At 37.7% G+C, this 26,851-nt stretch overlaps 1 protein-coding gene across 2 annotated transcripts; it reads left to right on the forward strand.

The window, feature by feature from the left end:
• Window positions 1-12: 12 nt before the first annotated feature.
• Window positions 13-26,015, forward strand: LOC139744997 (voltage-gated purine nucleotide uniporter SLC17A9-like). 2 transcript variants are annotated; one of them, XM_071655401.1, is made up of 9 exons: window positions 13-272; window positions 2,896-3,022; window positions 3,866-4,085; window positions 5,715-5,814; window positions 6,286-6,522; window positions 21,069-21,165; window positions 23,953-24,075; window positions 24,749-24,920; window positions 25,836-26,015. In XM_071655401.1, the coding sequence occupies exons 1-9, from the start codon at window positions 157-159 to the stop codon at window positions 26,003-26,005; spliced, it is 1,362 nt and encodes a 453-aa protein (XP_071511502.1). In that variant the 5' UTR covers window positions 13-156; the 3' UTR covers window positions 26,006-26,015. The 2 variants fall into 2 exon arrangements, with proteins under 2 accessions (XP_071511502.1, XP_071511503.1); XM_071655402.1 differs by lacking the exon at window positions 21,069-21,165 and adding an exon at window positions 22,623-22,719.
• The last annotated feature ends 836 nt before the right edge of the window (window positions 26,016-26,851 follow it).

Genomic DNA, 26,851 nt, shown 5'->3' on the forward strand with positions numbered 1-26,851 from the left:
AACATCGTAAAGTGTATGGCAGCTCTTGTGTCGTGGACGTGTGGATTGCAGTAAATCTGTTCGAACTCAGTGACAGTGGTTAATCACATCCAAATAGCCACAAACCTTTTACTATTATCATGTCCGCTCCGTAAAAGCATGAAGTAAGATCGTGAAATGGCAGCACTTTCATCGGGAGGGTCTCTCTCCTCTGGAAGCAAATCCCCAGCCCCGCTGAAAATCATCCTCGACTCGTCTAGTGAACCCTTTCCCAAGTCTTCTCAATGGAACGAGTAAGTTTTAAGGTTTTAAGTCGGGAACGTGTAACAACGTTTTTTACACTGTGGAATTTGAAATTACAATAAATCTAACTCTAAGACAGTTGTATCCTTAATTAAGAGTTTTACGTGTATACTGACACTGCAGAAAGTGTATCATTTCATGTCAGACGGATGACGAGACACGACATGTGACACACACAGTGACATTAGAAAATTTATTGTAATTTCTCATGCAATTGTGATTTGTGGATAACAAGTTATGGAGGAACGATTTTGTCTGTGAGTTCACTTCAACTAACAAGTAAATTTAGGCTTACTAGTACTGTACATGTATCTTATCGCTTTGTGTGGAGAGTACTCATTCAAGGTTCAAAATCAAGGTTCAAGATCACTGGTCATTGTTGAACAGGAAGATTTTTAATTTTAACACCTGAACTTGAATGTGTTGAAGCGAGATGAGAGATGCGAACGCCCAATAAAATGCCATGAATGCCCAACAAATTTGAAAATATACGTTCGCATCCCTTGCCTTGCTAAATACTGGAATCTTCTAAGTTCTATTCTAGTTAGATAGTATTCTAGCATGACATTCTTTGTACAAATACATGTACCTATTCGGCTAGATTTCTATTCATACTACATTTGTAGGGATTTGCACAGATTCTCTTGAGGTCCGGTTTAGGACATGTTAAAAAAAAAAAAAAAAAAAAAAAGATTCTGCTCCAGTGTACTACTAATCTGTGCGAATCCCTATGATTACTTCAAACAGCTACAAAAGAATACAAAGAATGTCAAACATACAATGTATTAGGAACTATATTTAGCAGCAGATGCAACTATAGGCCTACATATTCAAATCTTCATGAATTCGTTTGGCATTCATTGAGCATTTACTGTACATACTGTACATTTGTACATTACAAGTGTAGTGTGACGGCCGGGGCCTTGGAATGGAACTGGTTCAGTGTTACAATGTGTGTACATTATGTTGAGAATATGAAATCAAAAGTGTGTCAATTGTTATTTCTCTTCAGAATTGATTTGATTTGATTTAATTTGTGATCGTCCTTTTCAAAGAAACATACTTTCTGTACTTTTTTGGATCATAAAACTGTGTCACAATCATTGACATTTTACAATTAGACTACACCATAAATACATGTAGCATTTCTCAGGCTTGTATTAAACACACATCTGCATACAAAGGTTATACAAGTGTACCGGTACTTGTATCATTTTCAGTAGCAGGTATTTTAATACAATGTAGAACATCTACCAGCACTACAATCATTGACATTAAATCAATTTGAATTACATGGCATGGCTGCTTGTATTAAACACACATCTGCATACAAAGTTCATACAAGTGTACAGTTTGTATCATTATCAATTATATGTGTTATAATACAATGTACACGTACAAGTGTACATTGTAGATCATCTACCTGTAATATCTAGTGCTTTTTGGCATAATCAAGCATAACAGTGTGTTACCTTTGGTGAATCTGTTTGTAAAGTTGTGTAAAGACAATGACTTTATAAAGAATTGAATCTTTGTTGGAATTATTTGCCCTTAAAATGAGTAGTCAGCATGCCATGAGGTTGTACACTTGGAAGACTGCTACATGTACAGCAAACTTGTACAAAAGACCACCAATTCCTGTATGCCTACTAACTCTAGTAAACCTCTATGGCAGCCCAACAAGCCCATTGGGCCCCTGCTACAGTAATTTAGTTCAGGGGAAGACTACTACTATTTCATGCTCCAGTGACATGGTGTATGTACAGAACTTAAATACCATCTGGACCCTCACTTTGCAGTGTAGCTTTCCTCAACCGAGAATCTCTTTTCACTTGCAGCCAATGATAGCAAAGCTATTCCAAGAATTTAGAACCTTTTGTGAATTACATGTACATGTATGAGGCTTTGAAGTGATACGCCAAATTAGATTTGTGAATCGGTGCTGCTGGAGCTAGGATTAGGGCATGGGTACGGTCCATGCACTGGAGGTTTAATAATACAAGTACCATGATGCAGTTTAGCCTATTCCTTGCTGCCATAAAACAGAATAAAACAAATTGATGGTACTACAAAATGTATATGTACAAATTATAGTACCATCATGCACATCTCTCTTGCAGCAGTCTGCACTATAGTGCTTGCTATCATACTGGTCCTCTGCATTACATTGTACCATCCAATATCCTACATTTATTTTCTGGCTCTGATTTACAGAAACATTGTCTGTTTGTGTAAAAAGAGGAATTTTTGTGCATTTCCCATGACCAGAAACTAGCACAAAAATAAGTGTATGCAAGTACTGTATCTTCATGTACACTGTATTTATGATCTGTAATTATACACCGTAATGTCTTGATTCCATGGAATTAAAAACATGCCAATTTCATCTTACTCAGCAGAGTGCAAAATGATTACCTGTGCAAAAATACAATTTTATCTACTGATACTGTAAATCGTCAAAGGACAGATGTTTACATGTACCTAATTCCCAATTGTACTGTACAATATTGTACATGTACTGGTGTAACAAAAAGAAATGCTAGCTTTTCTGAGAAACTGCATGATCTGTAGTAATTTGATATCAATTAAAATGTGATTTTCGTCTGTGCCCAGTTCTGAGAGAAAACTATGGACAGTACTCCTCTTCCTGATGACCACTGTGGTCTTCTCAGCTCGGACAATCGTGCCTCTTGTAGCAGTCAACGTGTCCAAGGAGTTCGGCTGGGACAAAACAGACACTGTAAGCTCCACTGAATTTTATAAGAGATTTCATCACTTCATTTATGTCAAAAAGAAGTCATATTTTTTGTAAGTGCATATACATGATTATGGTTGATAGTTTATTTTTTTCTTTTATTGTTCAGTGAGTTCGAAGTCCTCTATACAGCTGTAAACTATTTTTAGAGTATTGTTTTCACAGAATTTACCGTGATATGATTCAGAGATCCATTTACAATGTACATGTACTTCTCTTAATCAGCACATGCATGTATCTTTTAGACTAAATACCTGTGATAAACAAGATGCAATGTGCACATTTTCATTTCAGTTGAGCTTCATTCCCATCATGCCAACTGAAAAGACTTTGCTGCTCTACTTTGTTTGTTGACTTTTTATTTACTTAACCCTGCTGAAATGGAACTGTTTGGCCAAGGGCCATCAATAATCCACAACAATTTTTGCACATCCCATCCTAGAAATTGATTGGTGAGACCTGCCACTTTGTATCACACACACAAAAAAAAATAATACTCTTCACAACTTACATATTGATATCCCATATACCCCATGTAGCCCAGTGTTTCCCAAATACATCCTCTATATGGCATTTTTAGTGATAAGTATCTCTTTCAGTGGTTCAAGATACTGAAGATCAGCCATCTCTTATACGTGTAGTAACCATTATAAAGACACAGATGCTTCTTCAGTACTGCCTGGCATGGATAAGTATGTAGTAATCTTTGAAGTCTTTAGGCATGCAAAAAAGATGTGATGCACTTTCTTCATAGCAGAATAAAGTCTCTTTTGTCACTTCTCCTATACTCTTCTTCCTCTGCCCCTACTCCCTTTCTCTCCCCTGCAGGGTCTTGTACTCGGTTCATTTTTCTGGGGATATCCCATCGCCCAGATCCCGGGGGGCATGATCAGCGACAGGATTGGAGGGGACTTTGTCATCGTTAGGGCGGCCTTCATTTGGGGCACGGTCACAATTTTGACGCCCCTGGTGCCATACTTCTTTGCCACTAAAGGAGGGACCATCATGTCGATGACGTTCCTTCGATTCCTCATGGGACTCACACAAGGTGGGTAGAAATTGCCAGCTTTTTTAAAATACAGTATGTGCAACACTGCACACTGGCAATGGTCTGACAGTCCCTGACCAGTAAAAAATCTCTGTCGGATCAGTAACTTTTTCAGCAATGGACCAGTAAAACATGGAAAATCTGCTACAAGTACCTACTGGTCAGACAGACAGGTGGGACCAGCATAAAAAATGGGTTAGTGTGCAGCCCTGGCATACGAATAACTCACAAGTGTTTAATAGTGGATTTCTAAAACATTCATAAAGTGCATATGAATTGTTTGAACCCACTCGGGTGGGTTTAGATGATTCAGAGGTGCTGCATGTACACAATTCCTCCAGACCCATGGAAAAGACAAAGTAAACAAACTTTGAGTCACAGGGAATAATTTTCCTGATATTACAAAGCAATTTGATGTGCATTTTGAATATGGCTGCTATTCAAAACAAAATGTAATTTCTGAAACAGATTCATTGCATAATGTGTTTTTGTTCAGAATATTTGCCCATTGATTAAAATTGCTATCCAATAACAAGAAAGAAAATTAACCCTGATATATATGTTTCATGAGATAAGTAAAAAATAACTACAAAATTATGTCCTAACTGTGTGCTGATTGCAGTTTTCTGTATGCATCTTACTATCTGGTGTTAGAATACAAGATGCTGGTTAAATGGAAAATGACTTGACCGAAAGGTAAATATGTCTGAAAGAAAATAATGGTTTCATGTATGTGGCAATTGATCAATGAGATTGCAGGAATTCCCTAAACCATTTTGATATGAGACTCTGTTTTTAATCCAGTTCATACCCTTGAGTTATTCTGTATTGTCAGTTCTCTCACTTTTCTGGCCCTTTACCACTGGTATGCACATACTGTATTTTCAACTTTGCTTCACTCTTTCTCGTTCCAGTTTGCATTGTTGCTCTTGTCTCCAAGTGTAAATACAAGTTGTAGTTACCTGTTGCCATGCTATGAAAGTAATGTCAAGGACCAAAGTTTCTGCTGCCCCCAGCCATATTTCAAATCATATGAAAAATTTATCGCCATTAACTTATGACAAAAGACTTGCATTTAGCTGACAATTCTGAACACTGCAGCATTGCTGTCAATTTTTTGCAGGAAAAAAAAAATACAGTTAAATGTCAGTCATACTACCATGAATAATTTATGTCACAGAGCCACCGTTGCTATGAACTAATTGATAGTTCATCCATGGACCAGGAAATGATGTTAGCAGAGCACCAAGAATTACCAGATGTAATTTGTATTTAGTTTTTCCTGTCTTAGGTAAATTTAATGCATTCTGCAAAGGTCTGTTTTCAGGATCTGATGCAGTGCGTGAAAAACCTGTTGACAATTGTGGTTTGGAGTTGGGGTATGCGTACAGTTGCTGTTGTTTAATCTATCCTTTCCTTTTCTCTTTTGTATATTTTGACAGATTCATTTGCTCGAATTTGAACAGATAGTCATTGAATGTACGTATTGTTTTTCATCTTTGTTGTATTTTGTGCACATTACAGCTCAAGTGTGTTTTCAAAGTGTAAATACGATGGGAATCTAGCACAGTTTTATTGAGAAAACAGTTAATCTCAGCATTCATTCTTCCCTTGTTTTTTTTTACTCAGGTGTGCACTTCCCATCACTTACCAGCCTTCTTAGCCAGAAAGTGTCATCGGACAAGAGAGCTTACGTGTTGTCCTGCGTCTTCGCCTCTAGTTCATTAGGGTCAGTTTGATATCATGTATAAATCTATGTACAGGACATGTATGTCAAACTCTGCGATGTTGTTGTCATCTTTTTGAAATCACATAAAAAAGTTTATGCCTTTTTTTACCATACATATGATTTACCTAACTCCCTAACTTGGATCTGAAAATCAGTTTGAAAGAAAGAGACGGAAAAAAAAGAAAGATTCACTTTGAGTTTTCATTTTGTTCTTATCTAGACGTGAATAGAGAGACAGGACCATAAAGACCATTCAATCTTAAAACAAACAGGAAGTCATAGAATATCATTTATAAATACATAGCATCCCTCTTCATGTCAATAATGGTGTAAATGAAAGGGATGAAAATTGTTATGATTGATCATTTTACAATATGTATTTCTTTAATATTCCCTCTAATGATTTCATATGTTTATTCTATATCTTTTATATATATCTTCTTTCTTTTTTTCTGTTTCAACCCTCTCCAGTACCCTATTAACAGGGGCAATAGGTTCCATTATCATGGAGCACTCAAATTGGCACTACGTGTTCTACTTTTTTGGCACGGTGGGCATCGCGGTGGCGTGCCTCATCCACTCGTACTCCCGCAAGCAGAGGAGGAAAACCTACTTTTCCTTCCAGAATGGAAGGGCGGGGACGACGAAGGAGGAAGACGAGAAGAAGAGCCTGCCTATCATGAAGTTACTCACAAAAAGGCCTTTTTGGTGAGTAAAATGTATCCGCAGTCTGTGACAGTTCAGCTGTAGCCCTCCTCCCCCTCCCCCCCCCCCCCCCCCCCCCCCCCCCACACACACACATGCAAACTGTTGTCTTAGTTAACACACTCAGGATAAGGTACTTGTAATTACCAACGAGGTGAACAGACTAATTCATAAAGGTCAATTACTATGTGAACGCATATTTACTAAACAAAGCCATTTAACAAAATGAGGAATTTGACTTTGCTGTAGAAATCTTTATGACTCATTAGGCATTTTCACATCAGCCTGATGTTTCGAAATAGCACGCTATTTTCTGACTTGGGAAATTGGAAAATATCTCGAGCTTGGATTGTTATCGGGCTGATGTGAAAACGCCTATTGCCTATTTTCCATCAGTATCTTTCAGAATTCAAGAAGAAGACATTTTGAAAATGAACGCTTTTGAACACTTTTGAACACCATGTACATGTATACTACATGTGCATAATTTATGTGCAATACAGACTTGAGAGAAATGTTGGTGCATTCCAATAGGGCCTTTCAAAATGCCTTTCAAAAAAATGTTCATATTCACTTTTTGCATTCAATGTCCTGCAAGGGCCATGAAATAAACGTAAATTGTTGTGGTATGATGTCAACCCATTATCTTTTTTTTTTCTTTTATTAGGTTTTAGATGCATTCAGTGACTGACTTCATGGTGACGTCATTGACTAGAAAACAGACTTTAAACTGTTTTTTTTTTTTAACTGAATCACACAAACTTGTAAAGTCACCGTGAATTGATGAGTACTGTACATTTACGGCTGGTCAAAAGTTTGACACACAATAAAAAAGACAACTGATATACATATGTAGGAAGGATTTTCAAATATGTTGAAGAAAAAGTTCTGAAGTAATGGCAGCAGAACTCTGTGATTGCATTTCCTGTTGTTGGTTGCTGTCCTAAGGGGGGGGATTCACATGTCTGTAGCATTCAGAACACATGTCTGTACAGTCGTAGCATTTTTAGAAGAGCTCTCAAATAATTGATTCATTTGTAATTATAGCTCTGTGGTACCACTTCAGCTATTAAGAGATCATTAATGTCGTACCACTCTGGCTTGTCATAGTACCATCACAATTACAACTTTCTATTTGTAATTCTCTATTACGGAAAGAGATAACACTTTTTTTGTTATTGCCTTTTATTTCGAAATTGTGCCATACAATGTAGTACCTTTTGTAAGCTGCCCACACTATACCCTGCAGTTCTACATAGTGAGTGCCTTTATTCATTGTATGTGATAGATACTGCCATCCAATTTATTGCATGAGCCCTTGCTTGTGCTCTTGCTTTTTGTGAATGTCACTCAGTATTCAATATGTGCTGTATTCATAATTGTATTATGCAACATATTTTGTGAATGAGACAGTCAAGACAATTTTGTGAGGGGTTAAATTTTGGATAAAGAATCACATTGACAGAATTACATGTATGTTCCATTTTCAAGGTAGCAAAGTTTGGGACACAACATACATTTAATTATATTATGAAAGGTAATGGTTTGGTGCATTGTTGATTATGTCAGTTATGTCAGTTGACTTCACAAAAATAAAACCAGTGCCGTGAAGTATATGGTATCAACAGTAGTTTCAGTGGATTGTTCAATGATGAGATATTTTGAAAACTTGTCTTCATTTTGTCTTAAGGCGTGACAGATTTTATCTCACGAGCGTTCGCCCGCGTCCGGCATGCCTTCTTATCTGTTAAGTAGCCAGCTTGGCACGAGCTTGGCATGCGCCCATGCCGTCCGCGTTCCGGGAACGCCAGCTTAAAAGTCTTTTGTTTAGTGCCTTTGTTTCGAACACAATAGCGTCAACTTCACTGCACCCAATCGACCACGAAGCCATCGCTCCATGTAGCCAGCGTTCGGGAACGCCCGGATTAAGTCTTCCCTTTGTCTTGTGCTTAACACTTACACAGTTGATTTCATGGAAGCTTAAAAAAACGGACAAACTAGCAAACAAATGAAACACGAAAGGCATTGCACTATTACGCGTTAGTAACGCTGTGATTACCTTAATTTGCGTCGATGAGAGGCGTAATCAAGAAGTATCTGAAATAGTATCCGAAATATAGTATTTGTTCCCCTTACATGAGCGTGAGACCACTCTTGTAAGCAGCTTCTCAGGTGAAGCAAAATGTGTGTAATGAAGTGACAAGTGTATAAGAAAAACATTCACAATAGCTAGGTAGATTGACGGAAACTTGACACCCATGGCCGTGCCAGCCAGGCAACAAGCTGGTGGAAATTTCCAGGAACTTCAAAGCAGGTTTGCCGCCAGGCAAAAACCGCAGGGTAAAGGAATTTGCGTACGCGCTGAATGGGTCGTAAACATCGTGTCAATTGCATGGGGCCTGCTGGGAGGGAAGAGGGTCTATGTATATAGTACATGTATTAGTAACCCTGTGCTGTGTGATACGTGCATGCTGTTGGAGACACGTGCTGTAGTTGGCGAGAGCTAGCTGATGAGAGCTCCCTGCACCTGAAACCAAGGAGGTACCAGGCGAGCTCGCCTAGTACCTCCTTCCTGAAACCAGGGAGGTACATACACATCTGGCTCTGCTGAAACTATGGAGCTTTAGTACAGTAAACCTCGACATTGCTTAAGTCGACACGATAAAAAAGTCCCGATTTTTGTCTTGTTATTCCTTGAAAATTTCTTCGTCTTAGTCGACATTTATAAGTCCACAACTCGCGTAAGTCGACCTGATTTTTAAGTGCCAACTGAGCTGAAATACGTGTTTATTCCCTCGTCTAAGTCGACATAATTTTTCGCTCAAAATCTTATCGCCATTCTCTTAAAAAAGAATAAATTGTTTTCCGCTCTGATTCGCTGCATTTCTAATCGGTAATTCCCTAGTGTATGGCGTGGTAGCGTTCGCGCCATGCGTCATATTGTCTTGTACGCCAGAAATGAAAGGGCATACATTCATTTACATTGGAGAATTACATGTAGTTGGCTACCCAAAGCAGTTCACTTTCCCCCTTTTCTGCTCGTTATTCTCAAAACGCAAAAACTTTGTACACATAAAGGTCCTAGTAGAAAATCATTATCAGAACATGAAATACACGTGTAGGTGTTTCTGTTTATCCGAATATTCTAACGTTAATTATTCCGAAGCGTTAATAGAAACCTGGGCCCGTTTTTAGAAAATTAATCAAATGCAACTACATGTAATTAAATGCAGCTGAAAATTAAATGCAGGTGTATCAAATCACGAGCAACTTTGCACATAAACGCAAGTGCGTTGCTGCCAAAAGGCTTGCGTTTGATATAGTATGAAACTAGAAAATAGTTGTATGAACCTGAAACTCAATTGCGTTGAAACGCAACTCTAAAAATCAAATGAAGTCCATCAATCACGCGCAACGCTGTATTCAAACGCAAGAGCGTTGCAGGGAAGACTTGAGGTTTTCGTAAGAAACTATAGAGAAACTGCGTTTAAAAGCATCTCTTAACATCTACGGAGGTGCGTTATTGTTGAAAAGTCTTGCATTATTTTGTTTGTTTTTTCGTATGCAAAATTAAAAATTAAACGCAGCTCTGAAAATCAAATGCAATTGTAAGTCCATGTCATCACGCGGAACGCTGAATAGACTTGCGTTTGATATACGAAACTTGAAAATTGTAGGGAACTTCTTTAAAACTCAGTTGCGTTTCAACGCGATTCTAAAAATCCAATGCAAGTCCATCAAATCACACGCGACGCTGTATTTAAACGCAAGAGTATTGCAGAAAAGACATACTTTTTGTACGAAATTATAAGAAACTGCGTTTAAACGCATCTCTAAACATCTACGGAAGTGAGTTATTGTTGAAAAGACCTGCATTATTTTTTACTTCTTACGCAAAATTAAGAATTAAACGCAACCCCCAAAATCAAATGCAAGTTCATCAAACACGGAACGCTGAAAAGACTTGCATTTCATAATCATCCGACACTAGAAAATTGTAAGAAACTTAAACTCAATTGCGTTTAAACACTAATTCTAATAGTCAAATGCAAGTCCATCAAATCACAAGCAACGCTGTATCTAAAACGCAAGAGCGTTGCAGAAAAGACTTGCGGTTTTTGTACGAAACTAAAAACTGCGTTTAAACGCATAAAAACTATAAACCGAAGCGTGTTATTGTTGAAAAGACTTGAATCATTTTTTATTTCGTAACGGAACTTTCGCCATGATTGAACTTAGTCTGCACTAGCAGGGGAAAGACATCGCAACATTAACACGTTTCAAACTACCGAAACGCATCGTGCTTCACGAAATGTCGATGAAAAAAATAGTAGCAAATTATTGTTACTGTAGTTCGCTATTCCGAAGGTTTAAATCTCAGTCCAAAGTTAAATAAGTTCGACGATGGAAAGATGTTTATCTTTACGAAGGTTATAGTAATCCCAAAGATGTCGTTTCCGGATTAACAATTTTTCTTGTTTTTATTTCAGACTGGCCCGCGCCGTACATCACAGAGCGGTAATGTTGCGAATCGGAGCGCGAGAACAATTCATTTTCAGAGTATGGCAATAGAAATGTAAGCAAAACAAATAAAAATATGGCGACTTAGGGAAGGAAAATCACACATCCTCTTTCAACTCAGTCGGCACTGAAAAATTATCTCGACAGAATCATACGAATTCACACGCATATCTTCACAGCAACGCACTTCAATTTAGATCGCAAATTTGCATGCACTTTGGGGAATATGCGTTTGTTTTTTTCATATCAAATTTAAAACGTACAGTGTCTAGAAACGGGTCCATGTTTCGGATCCCGCTCTTTCAAAAGCTCTCAAGATTTTTGTGTTTTGTGCATTGCCGTTACTAACTTCGCGTATATGTGCTTCTTTCGCAATAAAACTCGAATTAAGATGTACACAGCGATAGAGGCTCAGCTCAGTAGATACTTGCCTCCAGTGACAATATTCTTGTGTACAACAAAAGAGTTTGTGAGCCCATTAGCGCAATGTCTATTCATACCTATACCTGGTGCCCGATCGATACTTTCATTGTTTGATGGCACATGGTATTGTAGTTGACCATGGAAAGGGGATACTGTCATAATAGGCCTACAGCTTGACTGTTTCCGCACAGGAGGAATACCAACCTGTCCATTCTCAAGTCGACCTGCAAAGAGAATCTCGCTTTTGAGCATTTCAGGCTCTTGGAGAATTATTATTATTATTATTATTATTATTTCGTTTTATTTATACAGGGTGGCCCCGTCAGTAATCAAGTACTGTTTTCCAGGGGGCCCTGTAAACACATACATACAAGGTGACAATCACAACAAATAACATTTACATAACTCCGAATAGTACCTCAAACAGAATAGAACTGATCATAACATTGGGAAAATGAAGAATGAGACTAAATGTAGCAGTTTGCAACCGGGATGGGAAAAAATGCAACTTACTGTCTGAGTTCATAAAGAAAAATGCACCCCCTAAATGAATATAAATATATCATATATATCAAAATATACATGTCTGAGAAGAAAAAATTATACAAGCATTAAATTTTTTTCTATCAATTTACCAAATCAAAAACTATTATCTACACTAAACTCTTCATTCACTTATACATTATACTATTCTGTACGTCAAAAGTGAACATTCATTTCTAACAACAGAATCAACTATACTCAACATTGCAATATCATCATACAATATCAAACAACAACATACAATCTGCTTCTTCTTCTACCCTCCGCTACAACGTGAATCAACATCCCGCGAGAGAGAAAAAAAATTGATAAACTTATTACCCAGAACACCATTTCAAATACTGTGAACAAAAAACGTTCTTACTTTGGGCATTTCGCACTTGGGGTGGCAGGCTATTCCATAGTAGAGCACCGTCAACTGAAAAGGATCTTTTACCACATTCAGTTCTTACTCTTGGAATAATAACACCATAATTCTCCGAACTTCGTGTTCGATATCCATGAGTGCGGGTGGACAATGTGATTATGTCACACAAGTAAGAGGGTGCGCTGTCATTCATGATATCAAACAATAGTTTGCTTTTCTGGAACTCCCATCTTTTTTCCATATCAATCCATTTCAAAGTACGGAACATTTCGGAAGTAGAAGTGAGCATGTTTGTTTTAAGGACAATTCTTGCCATCTGCTTATGTTGCTTAATCAGAATGTCTTTTGTTCCTTTACTGCAGTTGCTCCATGAGATACTGCAATAATCGTAATAAGGGAGAATGAGAGAATTGGCGAGCAGTTTGGCACTATCTATGGGAGGAACGGGTTAAGAAAACTCATTTAAACTATGAATGTAATTATTATCCCTCTTCCCTGGTTATGTAATGGGCTGTTTAGAGCTCATCAGTGAAGATTGAAAGTAAGCCTACTTTTTGCAAAGCGTATTATAATGACAACTTGTGCAACAATAATTAACCTGGCTATTTTATTTTGTTAACTTGCAAAATGTAATGTTTGGGCTTATTTTCTTATAGGTCAGCAAGACGATATGCGGATTCCGTAAAGTTCTGGGTAAAACCTAATGTCCTGAGAGAAGACTTACTAATTTACCCGCGCTTGGAACGGATAAGTCTACCGACTCTCACCAGGAAAAATTTCTTCAGTACTACATACAGTGCTAGCCGTATATAGTGTATGATAGGTTATCTTTATAACAGGCGGGAAGGACGGTGCATCTTCTACAAATGATTTGTCTCTCGTGGAAGAAAACCCGTCTCCTTGCGTGAATTTTAGCTCCTTTTTCAAGCTTGCGGGAAACGCGATGGATGGACCAAACGTAATCACAAAGCGAGGAACATCGTTGTTAACATAAAAACTGAGAAATATGCAAGAAACAGTAACGGTCATTTTCATCTCTGTCTGCAATTAATTATTCCAAAATTTCGTTAATCACATAGAATGCAATTAAGTTCGTTTTGATGAATATTCAAGAACACACACACACACAAAATAAAAAAGTTATTCCGAAAGTTCGTGAACTAGAAAACGAAATGCCTTAATCTTATTATATTTTGTTAGGATATAATTATATTCCACTGCTTGAAACGCAGTGAAGGGGGGGGGGGGGTCATAAAGCTGTTCGTAAAGATACGAACGACTTACGAGTGACTGATGATAAGTTCTTGTGCTGAATTATGGAAATTCTGATAAGTATAGCACATCAGAACTGATCACCAGTCGCTCGTAAGTTGTTCGTAACTGTACAAACAGATTTATTAAACGCCCCCCCCCCCCCCCCCGTAACACAATAATGTGATACACTGTACTAGAAAGCTTTAATGTCATGCTGAGTTAAGTAACCAAGTCAGTGGTACTTCATATTTTATGCAGTGTTTCAAAGTGACAGATTATGAGAAAGATATGTATCAATGTTACATTCGTGTGTATAATACATTAATTTTGATAGTTTATAGTACTGTTGTACATGCAATTACCATGATCTCGGCAGACGACTGACCAGCACCAATTGTCTCAATTGGCTTTCCTATGCTTTCTACGTCGCCTACAGAATGGGTATCCTCTGGTCCTTTCAATTCAGGTATTCATAATTGCTTATAAAGCACCCTCTTTAGTTTTTACAATCGGAAGGGAATAGCAGCAAGAAACATCCTCGTTTAAAAGAGGCTTTTCTTAATAGCAGGTATGCCCTTTTTCTTCTGCTTCCCTTGTTTTGGGGCAGCAATAACAGCCATGGAGCTACAAGCAACAAAACTTGTAGCTCCTTGCTAAAGATGCACCCGACACACAAAAGCGCACCGACGTATTCATTTTGCGGCACGGACACAAACACACCGAAGTTCACATCAGGCTGCCGTATTGGTCGATGATAGATACCGTCTTATAATTGGATGATTTTCTTTGACTCCTCATATAGAATGCTTTCGCCTTATGAAGTGACAGAGGAGGAGCGTAAACGCCGTCGTGCGTCGCTTTAAAGAACGACTGCTGTATTGTTTCGTTTAGGGAAAGAATCAGGTTGTGAGCTTGAACGGAAACAGAACCTGAATTTTAAGAGATTCTTAATGTCATGGTTTGTTTGTTTACTTGTTCGTTCGTTTGTTTGGTTGTTCGTTTGTTTTTGCTTTTTAGAAAGTGAACTACTGACAATAGCGTACAAATATTCGTATTTAAGGTTAAAGGGATGTGGAATTGGATTATGTAAAGCTAAAAGCCGCGTTTACACATGTTCACGGCAACCACGGCAGTCACATTTCAGGCCATCACGGACAAAATGGGACGGACGTGAAACAACGCTGTGAGACGAGATAGGCAAATGTGACAGGCCGTGATTGCCGTGGATGCCGTGTCACATTCTTAAACTGTTAAAAAAAATTGCCACGGCAGTCCCGGTGCTAATGAGGAATTTTGTATGCCTTGATAAAATGGGATGAATGCAATGAAACACGACGGCACGTAATAGACCCTAACAAAACTTGGAGGCGGTCCGCAGCGGACGGGACGGAAAATATTGATAGTCTATAGCCTGATCAGACGCCGTGAGAACAGCGTGTGATAGCTATAGAAGTTCGCCGGGGCGAGGACTGGAACGATCCGAACAAGACTTAGAATGCGAAGGTGGGGGGGGGGGGGGGGGGGGGGGGAACAGGAGAATGTCTCAACTGCATATACTAGGGCAAGTCCAAGATAATGTCCCCTCAGATGCTCAAAATTCATCTTGATTTAATCGAAAAGTTATTGATATCATGTTGTAGCCATAGAGTTAAATTATATATTTCCAGCAAAGAAAATATTGAATTATGCAAATTTATGCAAGAAATATGACCTTAATTTGCATAAAGTAAAAACAAACCTTACGTATGGGACAAATTAAAAATATTCATATAAAATCAGTTGAATTTGTCCTTGACCTAGTTCCTTTATGGCCATGACCCCTGTATGAGCTAGTATAATTTCCAATTGGTAAGACAAGGTCAGCACATTAATTATGCAAATTATGCACTTTCCCAGAACGAAGTGTCCCATACGTAAGGATTTGAGTATGTTTTTTTAAGTTTTCTCTAAAGATTTCTAATATTGACCAATCATACTTCAGGAAGTTCTAATTTATTCATTTTAACTCCAGATTAGCAAAACTAAATGTGGAAATTTAATTAGTCCTTCGTCTTATAACTAATTAAAGTTTGCTTACGTATGGGACAAATGCCTTACGTATGGGACATTACATGCAAAAGTGAATGGGAAAACCGCCTTTTGACATGGATGCTATATGTCCTTACATTTGTTTGGTTAATGGTTATCTTTGCACCTTCTCTGAAGGATATGTCTATATATCTGCCTCTCCTACTCAGTTGACCTCAGGGAGAGTGTAAGAACAGCATTATTGAGTCATTATATGATTAAGAAAGGAAAATAAAGAATATTCATTTATTTTATTTTCATTACAGGCTGTGCAGCTGGTCTTCAATTAGCATTCCTCCCTTTAACATTTTGATATTGGATATTTTCTTAATTCAGTTATCATTTTCAACTTTACCTCTCTACAAAATGACTTTGTCCAAGAGAATGGGATTCTCTGAGTGTCATTTTAGGTGCAGTACATTGTTCAGCATGTACTACAGGCTGTACAGCCTCAAAAGGGAAATCAAAACAATTGTGCTTGTGGAGCTCATCAATGACAACATTACAGGTCTTACTGAATAGAAAAATCACTTGAGGTGACAGCAGGTAACTTTGTCATGACTAGAGTTGATAGCAAAGGAAAAACCCTACGAGAATACTATTTATTTTGATATGATGTTTAATATTTCAACTGCACACCCTCAGAATATGTCATGACTTTATCAAGGTCATGAACATGATTTCTGAAAATCCGGTAAAATGAAGACTCTAGTTTACATTTACCATGAACCACAATATCAATACTGGTTCTCTGGTTGGAGTGCTAAAAACACAAACTACACAAAAAATAGGGAATTCATTTTTTTTTTCTATTTTGTGTTTGAGGAGACAGATGTGCTCTGAGACACCTTCATCAAATCATACTTACTGGTACTTTGTACCCCACATCTACACAATTATCAACATACATTGCAATCTGGTAGTGTATGATCAAATGAGGTTATTAGAATTTATCAAAATTGTAAGTTTCAGATCAGTGAGTTACTTAAGTGTTTCAAATCTAGAATTACATTTTCTCTTAAGATTTGAATACAAATGATAATCTTTCCTGTTCCACTACACAAGCATTATGTATGTACAAAGTATCAACACAAATTTTGTGGTCTTTGGTTTCATAGACTTGAAGCCATGCAATTTGAGAAAAAAAAAAGCCAGCATAGGTACATACATTCTTCTATCTCTTTGTTCTACCACGGCTTTTAAAGTCTAAAAGTTTCATTAAAATTTGATTGATTTTTGCAGAAGCTAAAATTCACATGGCAAAACATGATGATTACAGAGCAAAATGAATTACTCGTGTTGTTGTGTTTTGTGCTGCATTTAAAACAATTATAAAGCTCTATAAAAACTTAGACAACTTGCAAGGTAAGCCTAGAACTACTGAAAGTACCCACTTCAAACTGTATTTGCAAATTACACTGTACATGACATTTGATTTTACAGTTGAAATTATCAAGACTACAAATTAGTCATGGTACATGTGCATGTATGCTACATCAAGGTCACAAGCTAGAATTCGCACATTTTTTTTTATTGATAAAAATATTGACCAGAGTATTACAAATGGGCTAGAAATAGAGTGTCAGTATATACTGTATCTGTATGTATAGACATCATGAGGACAGTGTTAGTGCATGACGGAATCCAAACTAAGATAATACTTTAATTGTAAATTTGTAATTACTTTTATTTGTCTTATTTTAGCTTAATTGTTAGGTACCTGAACTGGGAAAGCACCTACTTAGCAGTCTATTTCATGTGTTAAATGTTGTAGTATGATTTGTGGAACTGAATATGACACTATGGGAAAATTCAAAGTCATTCCCATTAATACACTTGTGCACTAAAGACATATGTCCCATACGTAAGTTGAGCCATGTCCCATACGTAAGGTGTACTTTCGTTAATTAAACCAACTTCATGAAAAAATGCTTTATTCTTTTGCAATGAAACTTTGTTGAAAGATACTTCAGTATTGTACCTTTCTTCACTTCTAAACAGAACTTGATCAATAAGGTACTTTCAGAGAACTTTCAAGTCAAACTTTTTTTTGAAAAATCCAGTTTTTCTCTGGTCCCATACGTAAGTTGCCATATTTTTCTTAATAGAATAATTAACCCAAGGTCAAATGACATCAAACTTAAACACAATGTTCTTCTCAGGGATACCAGTCATCCTGATGATAAACAGTAAAATCCAAGTGCTCCTTCATTACTTTTCAGAGGTTTGAAATCTCTGAATGTCCCATACGTAAGGTGCGCGATATCTTGGACTTGCCCATTAGTATACCCACAGCGCACTGCATCTCAGGCAAATACAACGTGGCCGCCAGGAACATGGTGTAAACGTAGCTTTAGAGTCTGTAGAATCCACATTTATATCTATAGGCATAACTAAAACTTGATTTCTCGTGACTCTGACACACTTTGACAGACTTTGACAGATTTCTGTGCACAACATGTTCATGTAATATTCAATTCCACACACATACACACACACACAAAAGATCTTCGACCTCCTAGACCATTCTCCCGCCCATCATTCTCTCTCTGCATCTTTTTCTGTTGTTATTTTGTTCCACCTATGGGGATGTATTCTATGTTCGGCAATAATAGTGCGTTTCATCGTGTTTTGTTTTGTTTTGTTTTATTTCATTTTTAGATTTAGATCGGAAAAGCAATATAGACGGGAGGTAAAATTCTTGAAGCAACTATACAGTTTCAATTTTTAGTTTGACATCGTTCTTATATTTTGATGTTCGTTGCACCTGTAAGGTTCTTGTAATGCGAAAGTTAAATAAGATTCGCTATAATATTCTCGAAAATTCCCTCTGCCGTATTGATATTCGTTAATGTGAAAAATAAATACGATTCATTAATCCGAAACCGCACGAATTTTGTGATTCTAAGGGTGCATTTATCGGGATATTAAATTAATTACGTTACTCTGAAAACGAATAACACAACTTGTTCCTTTTAATTTCTGGGATTAACAAAACATCAGAAAGCAGAGCTTATTTAATTTTCGGATTTTTAGTCTGGCATTGGGGGTTAGTAGTTCGGAAAATAAGTATGGAAAATCTTTGAGGCAAGAAAAAATTTGAATTCCTATTATGGCATCGTTATTTCCTTTGCCTTATGTTCATTATTCCGAAAGAAGAATAAGGTTCGTAAATCCGATGGTTCTTTTTGCTGAACCCGCAAAACACGCAAATTTGATATGCCTTATGTAATGTGTTAATCCAAAATTGTATTAGGGCTCGTTAATACCATTTGTGGCATTATTCCGAAGGTTCGTAAATGTGAGAATGAATTACGTGCATGGTACGAAACTTATGTCATTTTTGGCTAAAAGAAAATTAAAAACGCCGAATCTTTTCCTGTGACGGGAATATATGGGTTTATTTCTGAACGTGACATCGTTTACTTCTTTGCACGATATTCATCATTCCGGGAAAAAAAAATATTCAGATGGTTCATTCATCCGAAAATGGAAAAAAAGGTGGGTCGTTTATCTGTAAAGAAATTATCATATTCGTGGTAAGAAACTTCGTTTTCGTATCAGCTATTATTATAACGTCCGAAATTTCGAAACTTATATAAAAAAGAAAAGCGAACCTTCAGCATAATAACAAACTTTAGCGAATCGTAACAGTTTTTTTTAATCAAGCGAGCAGTGTGGAATAACAAATCCGACATTTGTTTTAGCATGGTATTGAGCAGAATGTTACTGCTATTCACTTCCAAAAGTAAAAGCAATTATCTGACATTTATTCTGGCATCTTCTGGAGCCGAATGTGATTGCTATTTACTTTCGAAAGTAAAGCAAATATCCGACATTTATTTAATCACCATACGGAATTGAATATTACTCTGATTCATTTCCGAACGTCAAAGGAAACATTCGCCATTTATTTTAGCATCTTCCGGAGCTGAATGTTATTGCTATTTATTTTCGAACATAAAAGCAAACATCAGAAATTTATTTTATCATCATACAGAGTTGAATATCATTATTATTCATTTCTGAACGTCAAAGCAAACATTCGACAATTATTTCACCATCTTCCGGAGCCGAATGTTATCCTTATTCATTTCCGAAGGCAAAATCAATTATCTGACATTAATTTAAGCACCGTACGGAGCTGACTCTTACCGTTATTAATTTCCCAAAGTATAAGCAAACATCCGACATTTATTTTAGTATCATGCGGAGTCGAATATTACCGTTATTCATTTCCAAAATTAAGAGTAAACATCTGACATCTATTTTAGCATCTTACGGAGCCGATTGTTACCGCTGTTCATTTTCGAAAGTAAAGGCAAACATCCGACTTTTTTGGTGGCCCGATCGTACCAAAATCTTCATTTCTGAAATTTCGGTGGCCCGACGCGCATTTTTGGTGGCCCCGTAAGTGTCGAGCCTTGACTAATGTCATCGAAAAGTAAACCAGAATGCAACTTCTCGCTTGTGAATTATTGCTTGTGAATAATCGCAAAACTTTGGCAAAACTTTTGGAATACCAATCCTGTTCATGACGCTTGGAAACTGCGAGTCGTGAGAATTTTGCGAACTCGTGCAATGTTACTCCGTAGCGTATGCGAGCATGTGGAGTCGCAATCGTTTAACTGTCTGAAGTGCGCGATTTCTCTCACTCGTTTTTGCCACGCGATTTATTTTAACTTGCAAGAACGATGTGGAATTCTGGCGTCCACCGTGAATTGTGCACTTGCCGGCGCAAATTGTTCTTTTCAAAGGTGAAGCCGTGCGCGGAAAGCACGTGGTTGGGATAATCCTTGCGTTCCTAAAGCGGAGAGGAACGCCATGAATGCGACTTGTGAGCAAGCCCGTTCTGTTGCGTCCAAGGAACGCCCTCATTAGGCTGATGAATAGAGGGATTAAACCCCCCATTCTGCACGCAGGAGGAATAGGGGCGTCCCCTAACAAAAGGAGGAACGCGAGCATTCCCCACGCGGCCGAACGCTCGCTATATAAAATCTGTCACGCCTAAATATAGAGAAATAAAAATTTGGGTTGGAACATCCAATCTTCATTTTCACATCTTTATATCATTTCAAATCTTGAAATCTCTTCTTTTAAAACTCTGGCCTAACCAACAAGTATTACTGCTTACGTTGAATTCTTCTAGGTGTTGAGATGCAAGGTCACGTGTACAAATATTGTAGAATATATACTGTGTTATGCTGTGCTGTATTCTATTGCATAATAAGTTTATAATGTTTTCTGCAACCATCTTCAAAATGGTAAAAAGTGTAAGTCAGAGAAATAGATAGAGAGACAAGAGAGAGAGAGACGTGGAAGAAACTCCCAAACTTGTACACTTCTTTTGTCTGTTTCTTCCACCCTCTCTCAGGGCAATGGCCATAAGCCACTTGTGCGTCATATTTTCCTTCTTTATTCTGATAAATTGGCTACCAACCTTCTTTAAAGAGGTTTACCCCGAGTCTAAGGTGAGTTTAGTCATGCTTCTCTGCAATGTTTGACCTTTTTTTCCCTTTATGCAAGATTTAATCAATTGCCTCTTTGTGTTTTCTCTCATTCTCCATCTTTTTTTCTCTCTTTTTCTGCTTTTTCTCTTCTGTCTGTCTTTTTGTTGCATATTTACATATCTCTCTATATTTTTTATATCTCTTTCTCTATATAATTATTTATCTTTCTCTATAATATTTACTTAATCTCTTTCTCAATATATTCACATATCTCTATCTCAATATATTCACACATCTCTATCTCTCTATTCTGAACATTTGTTTATGTTGCCACATCCATGCCTGCACCCTTTCCTTTCTCCAAATTATTCTTTTCTTCTGTGTGCATTTTACCATTCTGTTGCATTGTATTTCTATCCCCCTTTGATTATGTCTGCACATTGCCTCAACTCTATTTGCACATCTGTACCTTATGATGACACTCTCATCTCATAAACCACAATTTTTGTTTTGTGCATCTTTCTGCCTGATAATTTCACCCCCCCCCCCCCCCCCCGCATTCTCCCTGCTATGCATTTGTGATATTTCTCATTAATCCTGTGTGCAATGATGCAATTTGCCCATGAAATGTAATATTGTGGCCTTGGTTTCTCTTGCCTCCCCCCCCCCCCCCCTCCACACACACACACACACACACACACACACACACACACACACACACACACACACTATCTGTTTCCACTATCCCTACTTCAATGTCTCACTACATGTCAATGACTGCCTTCCATACATACTTTTTATCCCTTATGAATCCCTATTAAACTCATCACACACTTGCACATCCTACCCACTCATCAACCCTGCCTGCATCATGTGTTTTCACGTATGTGGTATACCACCCCTATAAATCTTGCTGTTGTGTCACATATATCATGGATCTTGGATGCGTAAATTTTTTAATGCACTACAATGAATTTGGTACCTAACCTCACTCCCTTTTTTTTTTCCTGTTCTTTCTTTTTTTGAGCATGACCTTGTGCATATAACATTTTGACATTTACTCAACCCATTTTTTTTTCCTTGCCTGAATCTAATGGATCGGTTTACATCAAACTGTTCATGGTGTCTCTCTTTGTTTTGTTTGTTCCACCATCACTGCTTCATCTTCTCTGTACCCATCCTCTCATACGTCCGTCAATCCCTTTGTAACTTTCTTACCCCCCCCCCCCCACTCCTTTTTATGTCAAACATTTCTGTCAGCGCACTTTCACACTCCATGCCCCTAACTTGTACATTCTCTTGGTCTCTCCTTGTAATTCTTTCCCACTTTAATTCATCTATCAATCCACCTGCCAATGTTTCTGTCTGTGCTTCTTAATCTCTACCTCGCTCTCTTATCCTTCTCCTCCCCGGCTTTCCTTCTCCTCTTCAATATTTTTTCATTCCCTCGCTCTCGGAAACGACCTTCCGACATCCAGGGGTTTGCTCATAGGTCACAGTACGATGAATTTTACGATGTATCTCATTCTCTCGTGGATGCCAACTTATTTCAAGGAACTTTTTCCGCAAGGCAAGGTAAATTGATGTCTCTATCTGAACCACAGCACATAGCTTGCATTCTTTGAACTGTCCATGTGAGTTGTGTACTGTACACATGGACATGTGCATGGTGTGGCAATTCTGATTTAGACAATTTAATGGAGCCATAAATGCGCTGCCTCACCCCCAACCTAACCCCCTACCCCTACACCTTAAAGCTAATAACAAAGAGGTATTCAAAGCTTTAAGCAGTTTGAAAATCAACATAATAATCTTGAATATTATGCAAATTTATGAGATGGCATGTTACGTATTCTTGCAAAATGCATGCTTTTTGTGTGATCTATTAAAGTGCATTGCATATATGACCTTAATGTCAAAAAAAAAATTGCAATTGGCAGCTTCTTCACACTATTCCGATATCCCAATATTATTCCCACCCCCCCCCCCCTTATGTTTCCCATATTGATTTATTATTTTTTTTTAAGTTTCATATCAAATAAGTTAGAAGGAATGATAATAGTATTTTGCTGGAATCTTACAATGATTTCCCTCAAATGCCCTGTGAAAGTCACGTTTCAGACTTCAGGTTTATCATCCATGAAAAAATGTTACAGGTTCCAGTGACACTATAGACTAGTAATACATGTAGCTTAACAGTTACAACAAAGGCTTTCTTTTTTTACTGTTTGTTTTCATCATAATACAGATCGAGCATTCCATCTTTCGCTGAGAGTATCAGCAAAAAGAAAACCTCTGTAATTACACTCTCTCCAAGGAAAAAAAGAAAGAAACAAAAATCCCTTCATTCAAATAAAGTTCTAGTAAAGGTCTCACATGTTTAGACTTTGTGCAGAAATGACTTTCTGCACTGTAACATACATGTGTTGTTAGCCCTTTGAGTTTACTCCTTCCTTAGACAGTATTTTGGGGTCATCATACTATTGAATAGCTTGCACATAACACTCCCTCTTGACTTGTTCCAGAAGAACTCATGTTTCTCTGATAAAATTGCCAGCATTGAAATCATTTTTAAATCTGTTTAGAAAAGTGGAAGTCAAACTAGAGATTTTATTGAAGGCTCTGTATTGTCTGGCATCTTCATACAGGTTATTATTGGGAGTTTTGCAAAAATTGTTGGAGGGTTCAGAGTTTTCTCATTATGATTTTTTGTTTTGTTTTGGGTTTGTGTGTGTGTATGTGTGTGTGTGTTTTAATAGTTGTGATCACTAGCAAATGGAACGTGACTTTTCCTACCTTCTCACACAGGGATGGGTGTATAATGTTCTTCCGTGGCTGGCTGCCATGCCCGCCTCAGTTACAGGAGGGTGTCTGGGAGACGCCCTCATAGCTCGCAAAGTGCCTGTTGGAATCTCCCGGAAAGTCATGCATGTGAGTCTATATTCTTTGTCTCTTGTAAATCAACAAATAGATAAATGAATTGATAGATAGATAAGATAAACCATGAATTTACCTGAGATGCAAGTAACAACACCCATCGTCCCAGAAACGACATTTACGTGGCTTGGTCCTGCATTTGTGCATGATTTTTATATTGTCCAATGCTAGTATTACAAAAGGTAGAATAAAGGCTGTGCTGTCATCTCCACAAGTCCGCTTGTGGTTGTCTACCATTTTTTTTTTTCAGTTGCAGTATCACCAAAAACTTTTGAATTGTTAACTTCATAATGATCCTTACAAATCCACACCCCATCTAAGAAGAATTTATAAGAAAATTTTCAGACTAAACGTGGTCAATTTTTACTTTTTGATTTCTTTTGTGTAATTGTTGGCTATTGTTTAAGGTTACATACCCTCTTTCAATGCAGATTAAATTATTCTTTTGAGGAAAGCATTTAATCAGTAAGAATTACCCATTCAACGTAACTTTCGAACAATCTAACATGCTTTAAGGTGAGAGCAGTTGTTTACGCTTTCAGCTATGATTAAGTCATTTAATTTGGATCTGCTCCAACATTTTATAAACATATACAATACATGCATATCAGCTCCCCCCCCCCCCCCCCACTTCTTTTCCTGAATTTATGCTACTTTCTCTGTTCAGACAATATCCATGTTTGGAATGGCCTTCTCCCTCCTCTGTGTCGGCCTGACAGACAGCTACCATGCCTCACTCATCCTCATGGTCATCGCCGTCATGTCTCAGGCGTGTTGTAACAGCAGCATACCGCCCAACGCCCAGGACATAGCCCCAAAGCATGCTGGGATGGTGTTTGGTAAGTTGTCATTATTTAGTTTTTTTGGTTTTTTTTTTTTTTTGTGTTACTGCCATGTTTTTTATAGCAGCCTTTGTATAATCATGCTGAAGATGGATGCTGTGGAAATGTTCCCCAAACAATTCAACTTGTGCTTCACTCATAACTGAAATAGCTTTGAATATCAACAAAGCAATTTTCAACATTATCGTCCACTGTTAAGTTGGCATCCATAAGTCGAATCTTCCACATTTCACTGCAAGTTATAGCCTCACTTTCAAACTGGAAAGGATTAATTTCCACATATGTGTTTTGATGACATATTCTTGAATACAACTGTATGCATAGAGTCAACCCTTTGTGATCTCTGGCATTAATAAAGTGTTATTATTTCCTTTTTTTAATCTTTAAGATACAGAAATTAATTTTTTCTGCTACATTATAAACCCCCAGTAGTTGTTGGGAAATACTGTATGGGTGGTCTGATTGAATTCAGCGTCCACTTGAGACATTTGAAAATCACAAATAGCGCCCATCAGCCAAGTGTTAGCGAATATGGGCATTCAAGTGCAAGCTTATCAATACCAGACAAGATTCTTTGCCTATGTGTGTACTTGCATACAAAGTACAGAACTATGCCACTACTCATGATGCATATTCTTCTATTACTGTATATGCTGAATATTTCGCGAGGTTTGTATTTTCGCGAATTTCGCGAGTCAGGTGCTTTTCGCGAAATTAAAGACATGCAAAAATATTGACTCTGATCCCGATGTGAATGTGACGAACCCATGTACACTTCTCCGTTCGGTACAGGACTCCACGATCGCAAATTTAAACACTCGCGAAACTGCCGGGAATTCCCGATTCGCAAAAATTTAGACTTGCGAAATATATGGCGTATACAGTACTTTACTCCTTTTTTTTTTGTGCCAGGCATAATGAATGCGATGGGTGCGGTGCAGGGCTTCGTCGGGACCTACATCGCTGGCTGCATCCTCCACTCCACCGGCAGCTGGTCTGCCGTCTTCAACATGTCGGCCGCGGTCTGCCTCTTCGGCTGGTCCGTCTTCACGCTCTTCGCCGTGGGAACGCCCGTAGTATGACGTCATTGCCTGCCTGCCCGCCTGCCGTAGCTCAGTGGATGGATGCTGTTCGCGCAATCGCATCATACCTGTGTAGCTATTACGTGAATTAAACTTTTATCAATGCAACTTGAGATGCTTAGTCATGGAAATGTTTGCCAAATGATGGCTCAAATTTTGGAGGGCCTGTATTTTGGTTTTTGACAGATGACTTGATCATTGTATGTTGCCTGAGTAATTCTCTTGTATCTTGAACAAAATGACTCTTTTTGAAGTATTTTGTCTTCGTTGATATTTATCTTGTTTTATTATATGCCACAATTCTCAGTGGTTACTCTATGGTGTTGGATATGACTGATTACAAGAAATCTTGCAGAGGTGATCCTGAAATACTTTGTGTAATGAGGTCATTACTAGTATCAAACCTCCCAACCGTTTTGAGGTTGGAGTAGAGAATCTGAATTTTTACCATTCCCAAGTCTTGTTTTAATGAGAGTTTCCTATTTTTCTTGATAATTTTACTACACACTCCTATGGGAACTGCTCTTTCTTTTCGACTTTTGAGCCAAATCATCCCTATTTTTCAATCAGAAAGGTTGGAAAGTCTGCTAGTATGCATGTAGTTTTGGTTTAGGTGGGGGTTCAATTTGTAACTTGTTGCAGAGTTATTAGAAGCCACTTATATGAAATATTAAAAGTCATAACATTCTAAGAGGAATTCAAAGTTTCTTTGAAGAAAATAGGCTTTGAAAGGGTGGAGATATCCAAATGCAAGGTAAGGAAAATTGGTCCTAAAAAAAAATGTAGTCCCACCTTTTATTTGGACCTCTTTGATTATGAATATCCCAGCCATTTCAAACCAATTTT

This window comes from Diadema antillarum, unplaced genomic scaffold (genome assembly GCF_040938485.1).
Source record: "Diadema antillarum isolate AM-2024a unplaced genomic scaffold, OU_Dant_1.0 seq00001225_RagTag, whole genome shotgun sequence".
Classification (NCBI taxonomy): domain Eukaryota; kingdom Metazoa; phylum Echinodermata; class Echinoidea; order Diadematoida; family Diadematidae; genus Diadema; species Diadema antillarum.

Excerpts from the sequence above, each read along its gene's own strand:
- LOC139744997 (XM_071655401.1), top strand. The coding sequence starts at position 157 with ATGGCAGCACTTTCATCGGGAGGGTCTCTCTCCTCTGGAAGCAAATCC. Across the intron at positions 21,166-23,952 it reads AGGTTTACCCCGAGTCTAAG|GGATGGGTGTATAATGTTCT; the intron begins GTGAGTTTAGTC and ends CTTCTCACACAG. Across the intron at positions 24,921-25,835 it reads GCATGCTGGGATGGTGTTTG|GCATAATGAATGCGATGGGT; the intron begins GTAAGTTGTCAT and ends TTTTTGTGCCAG.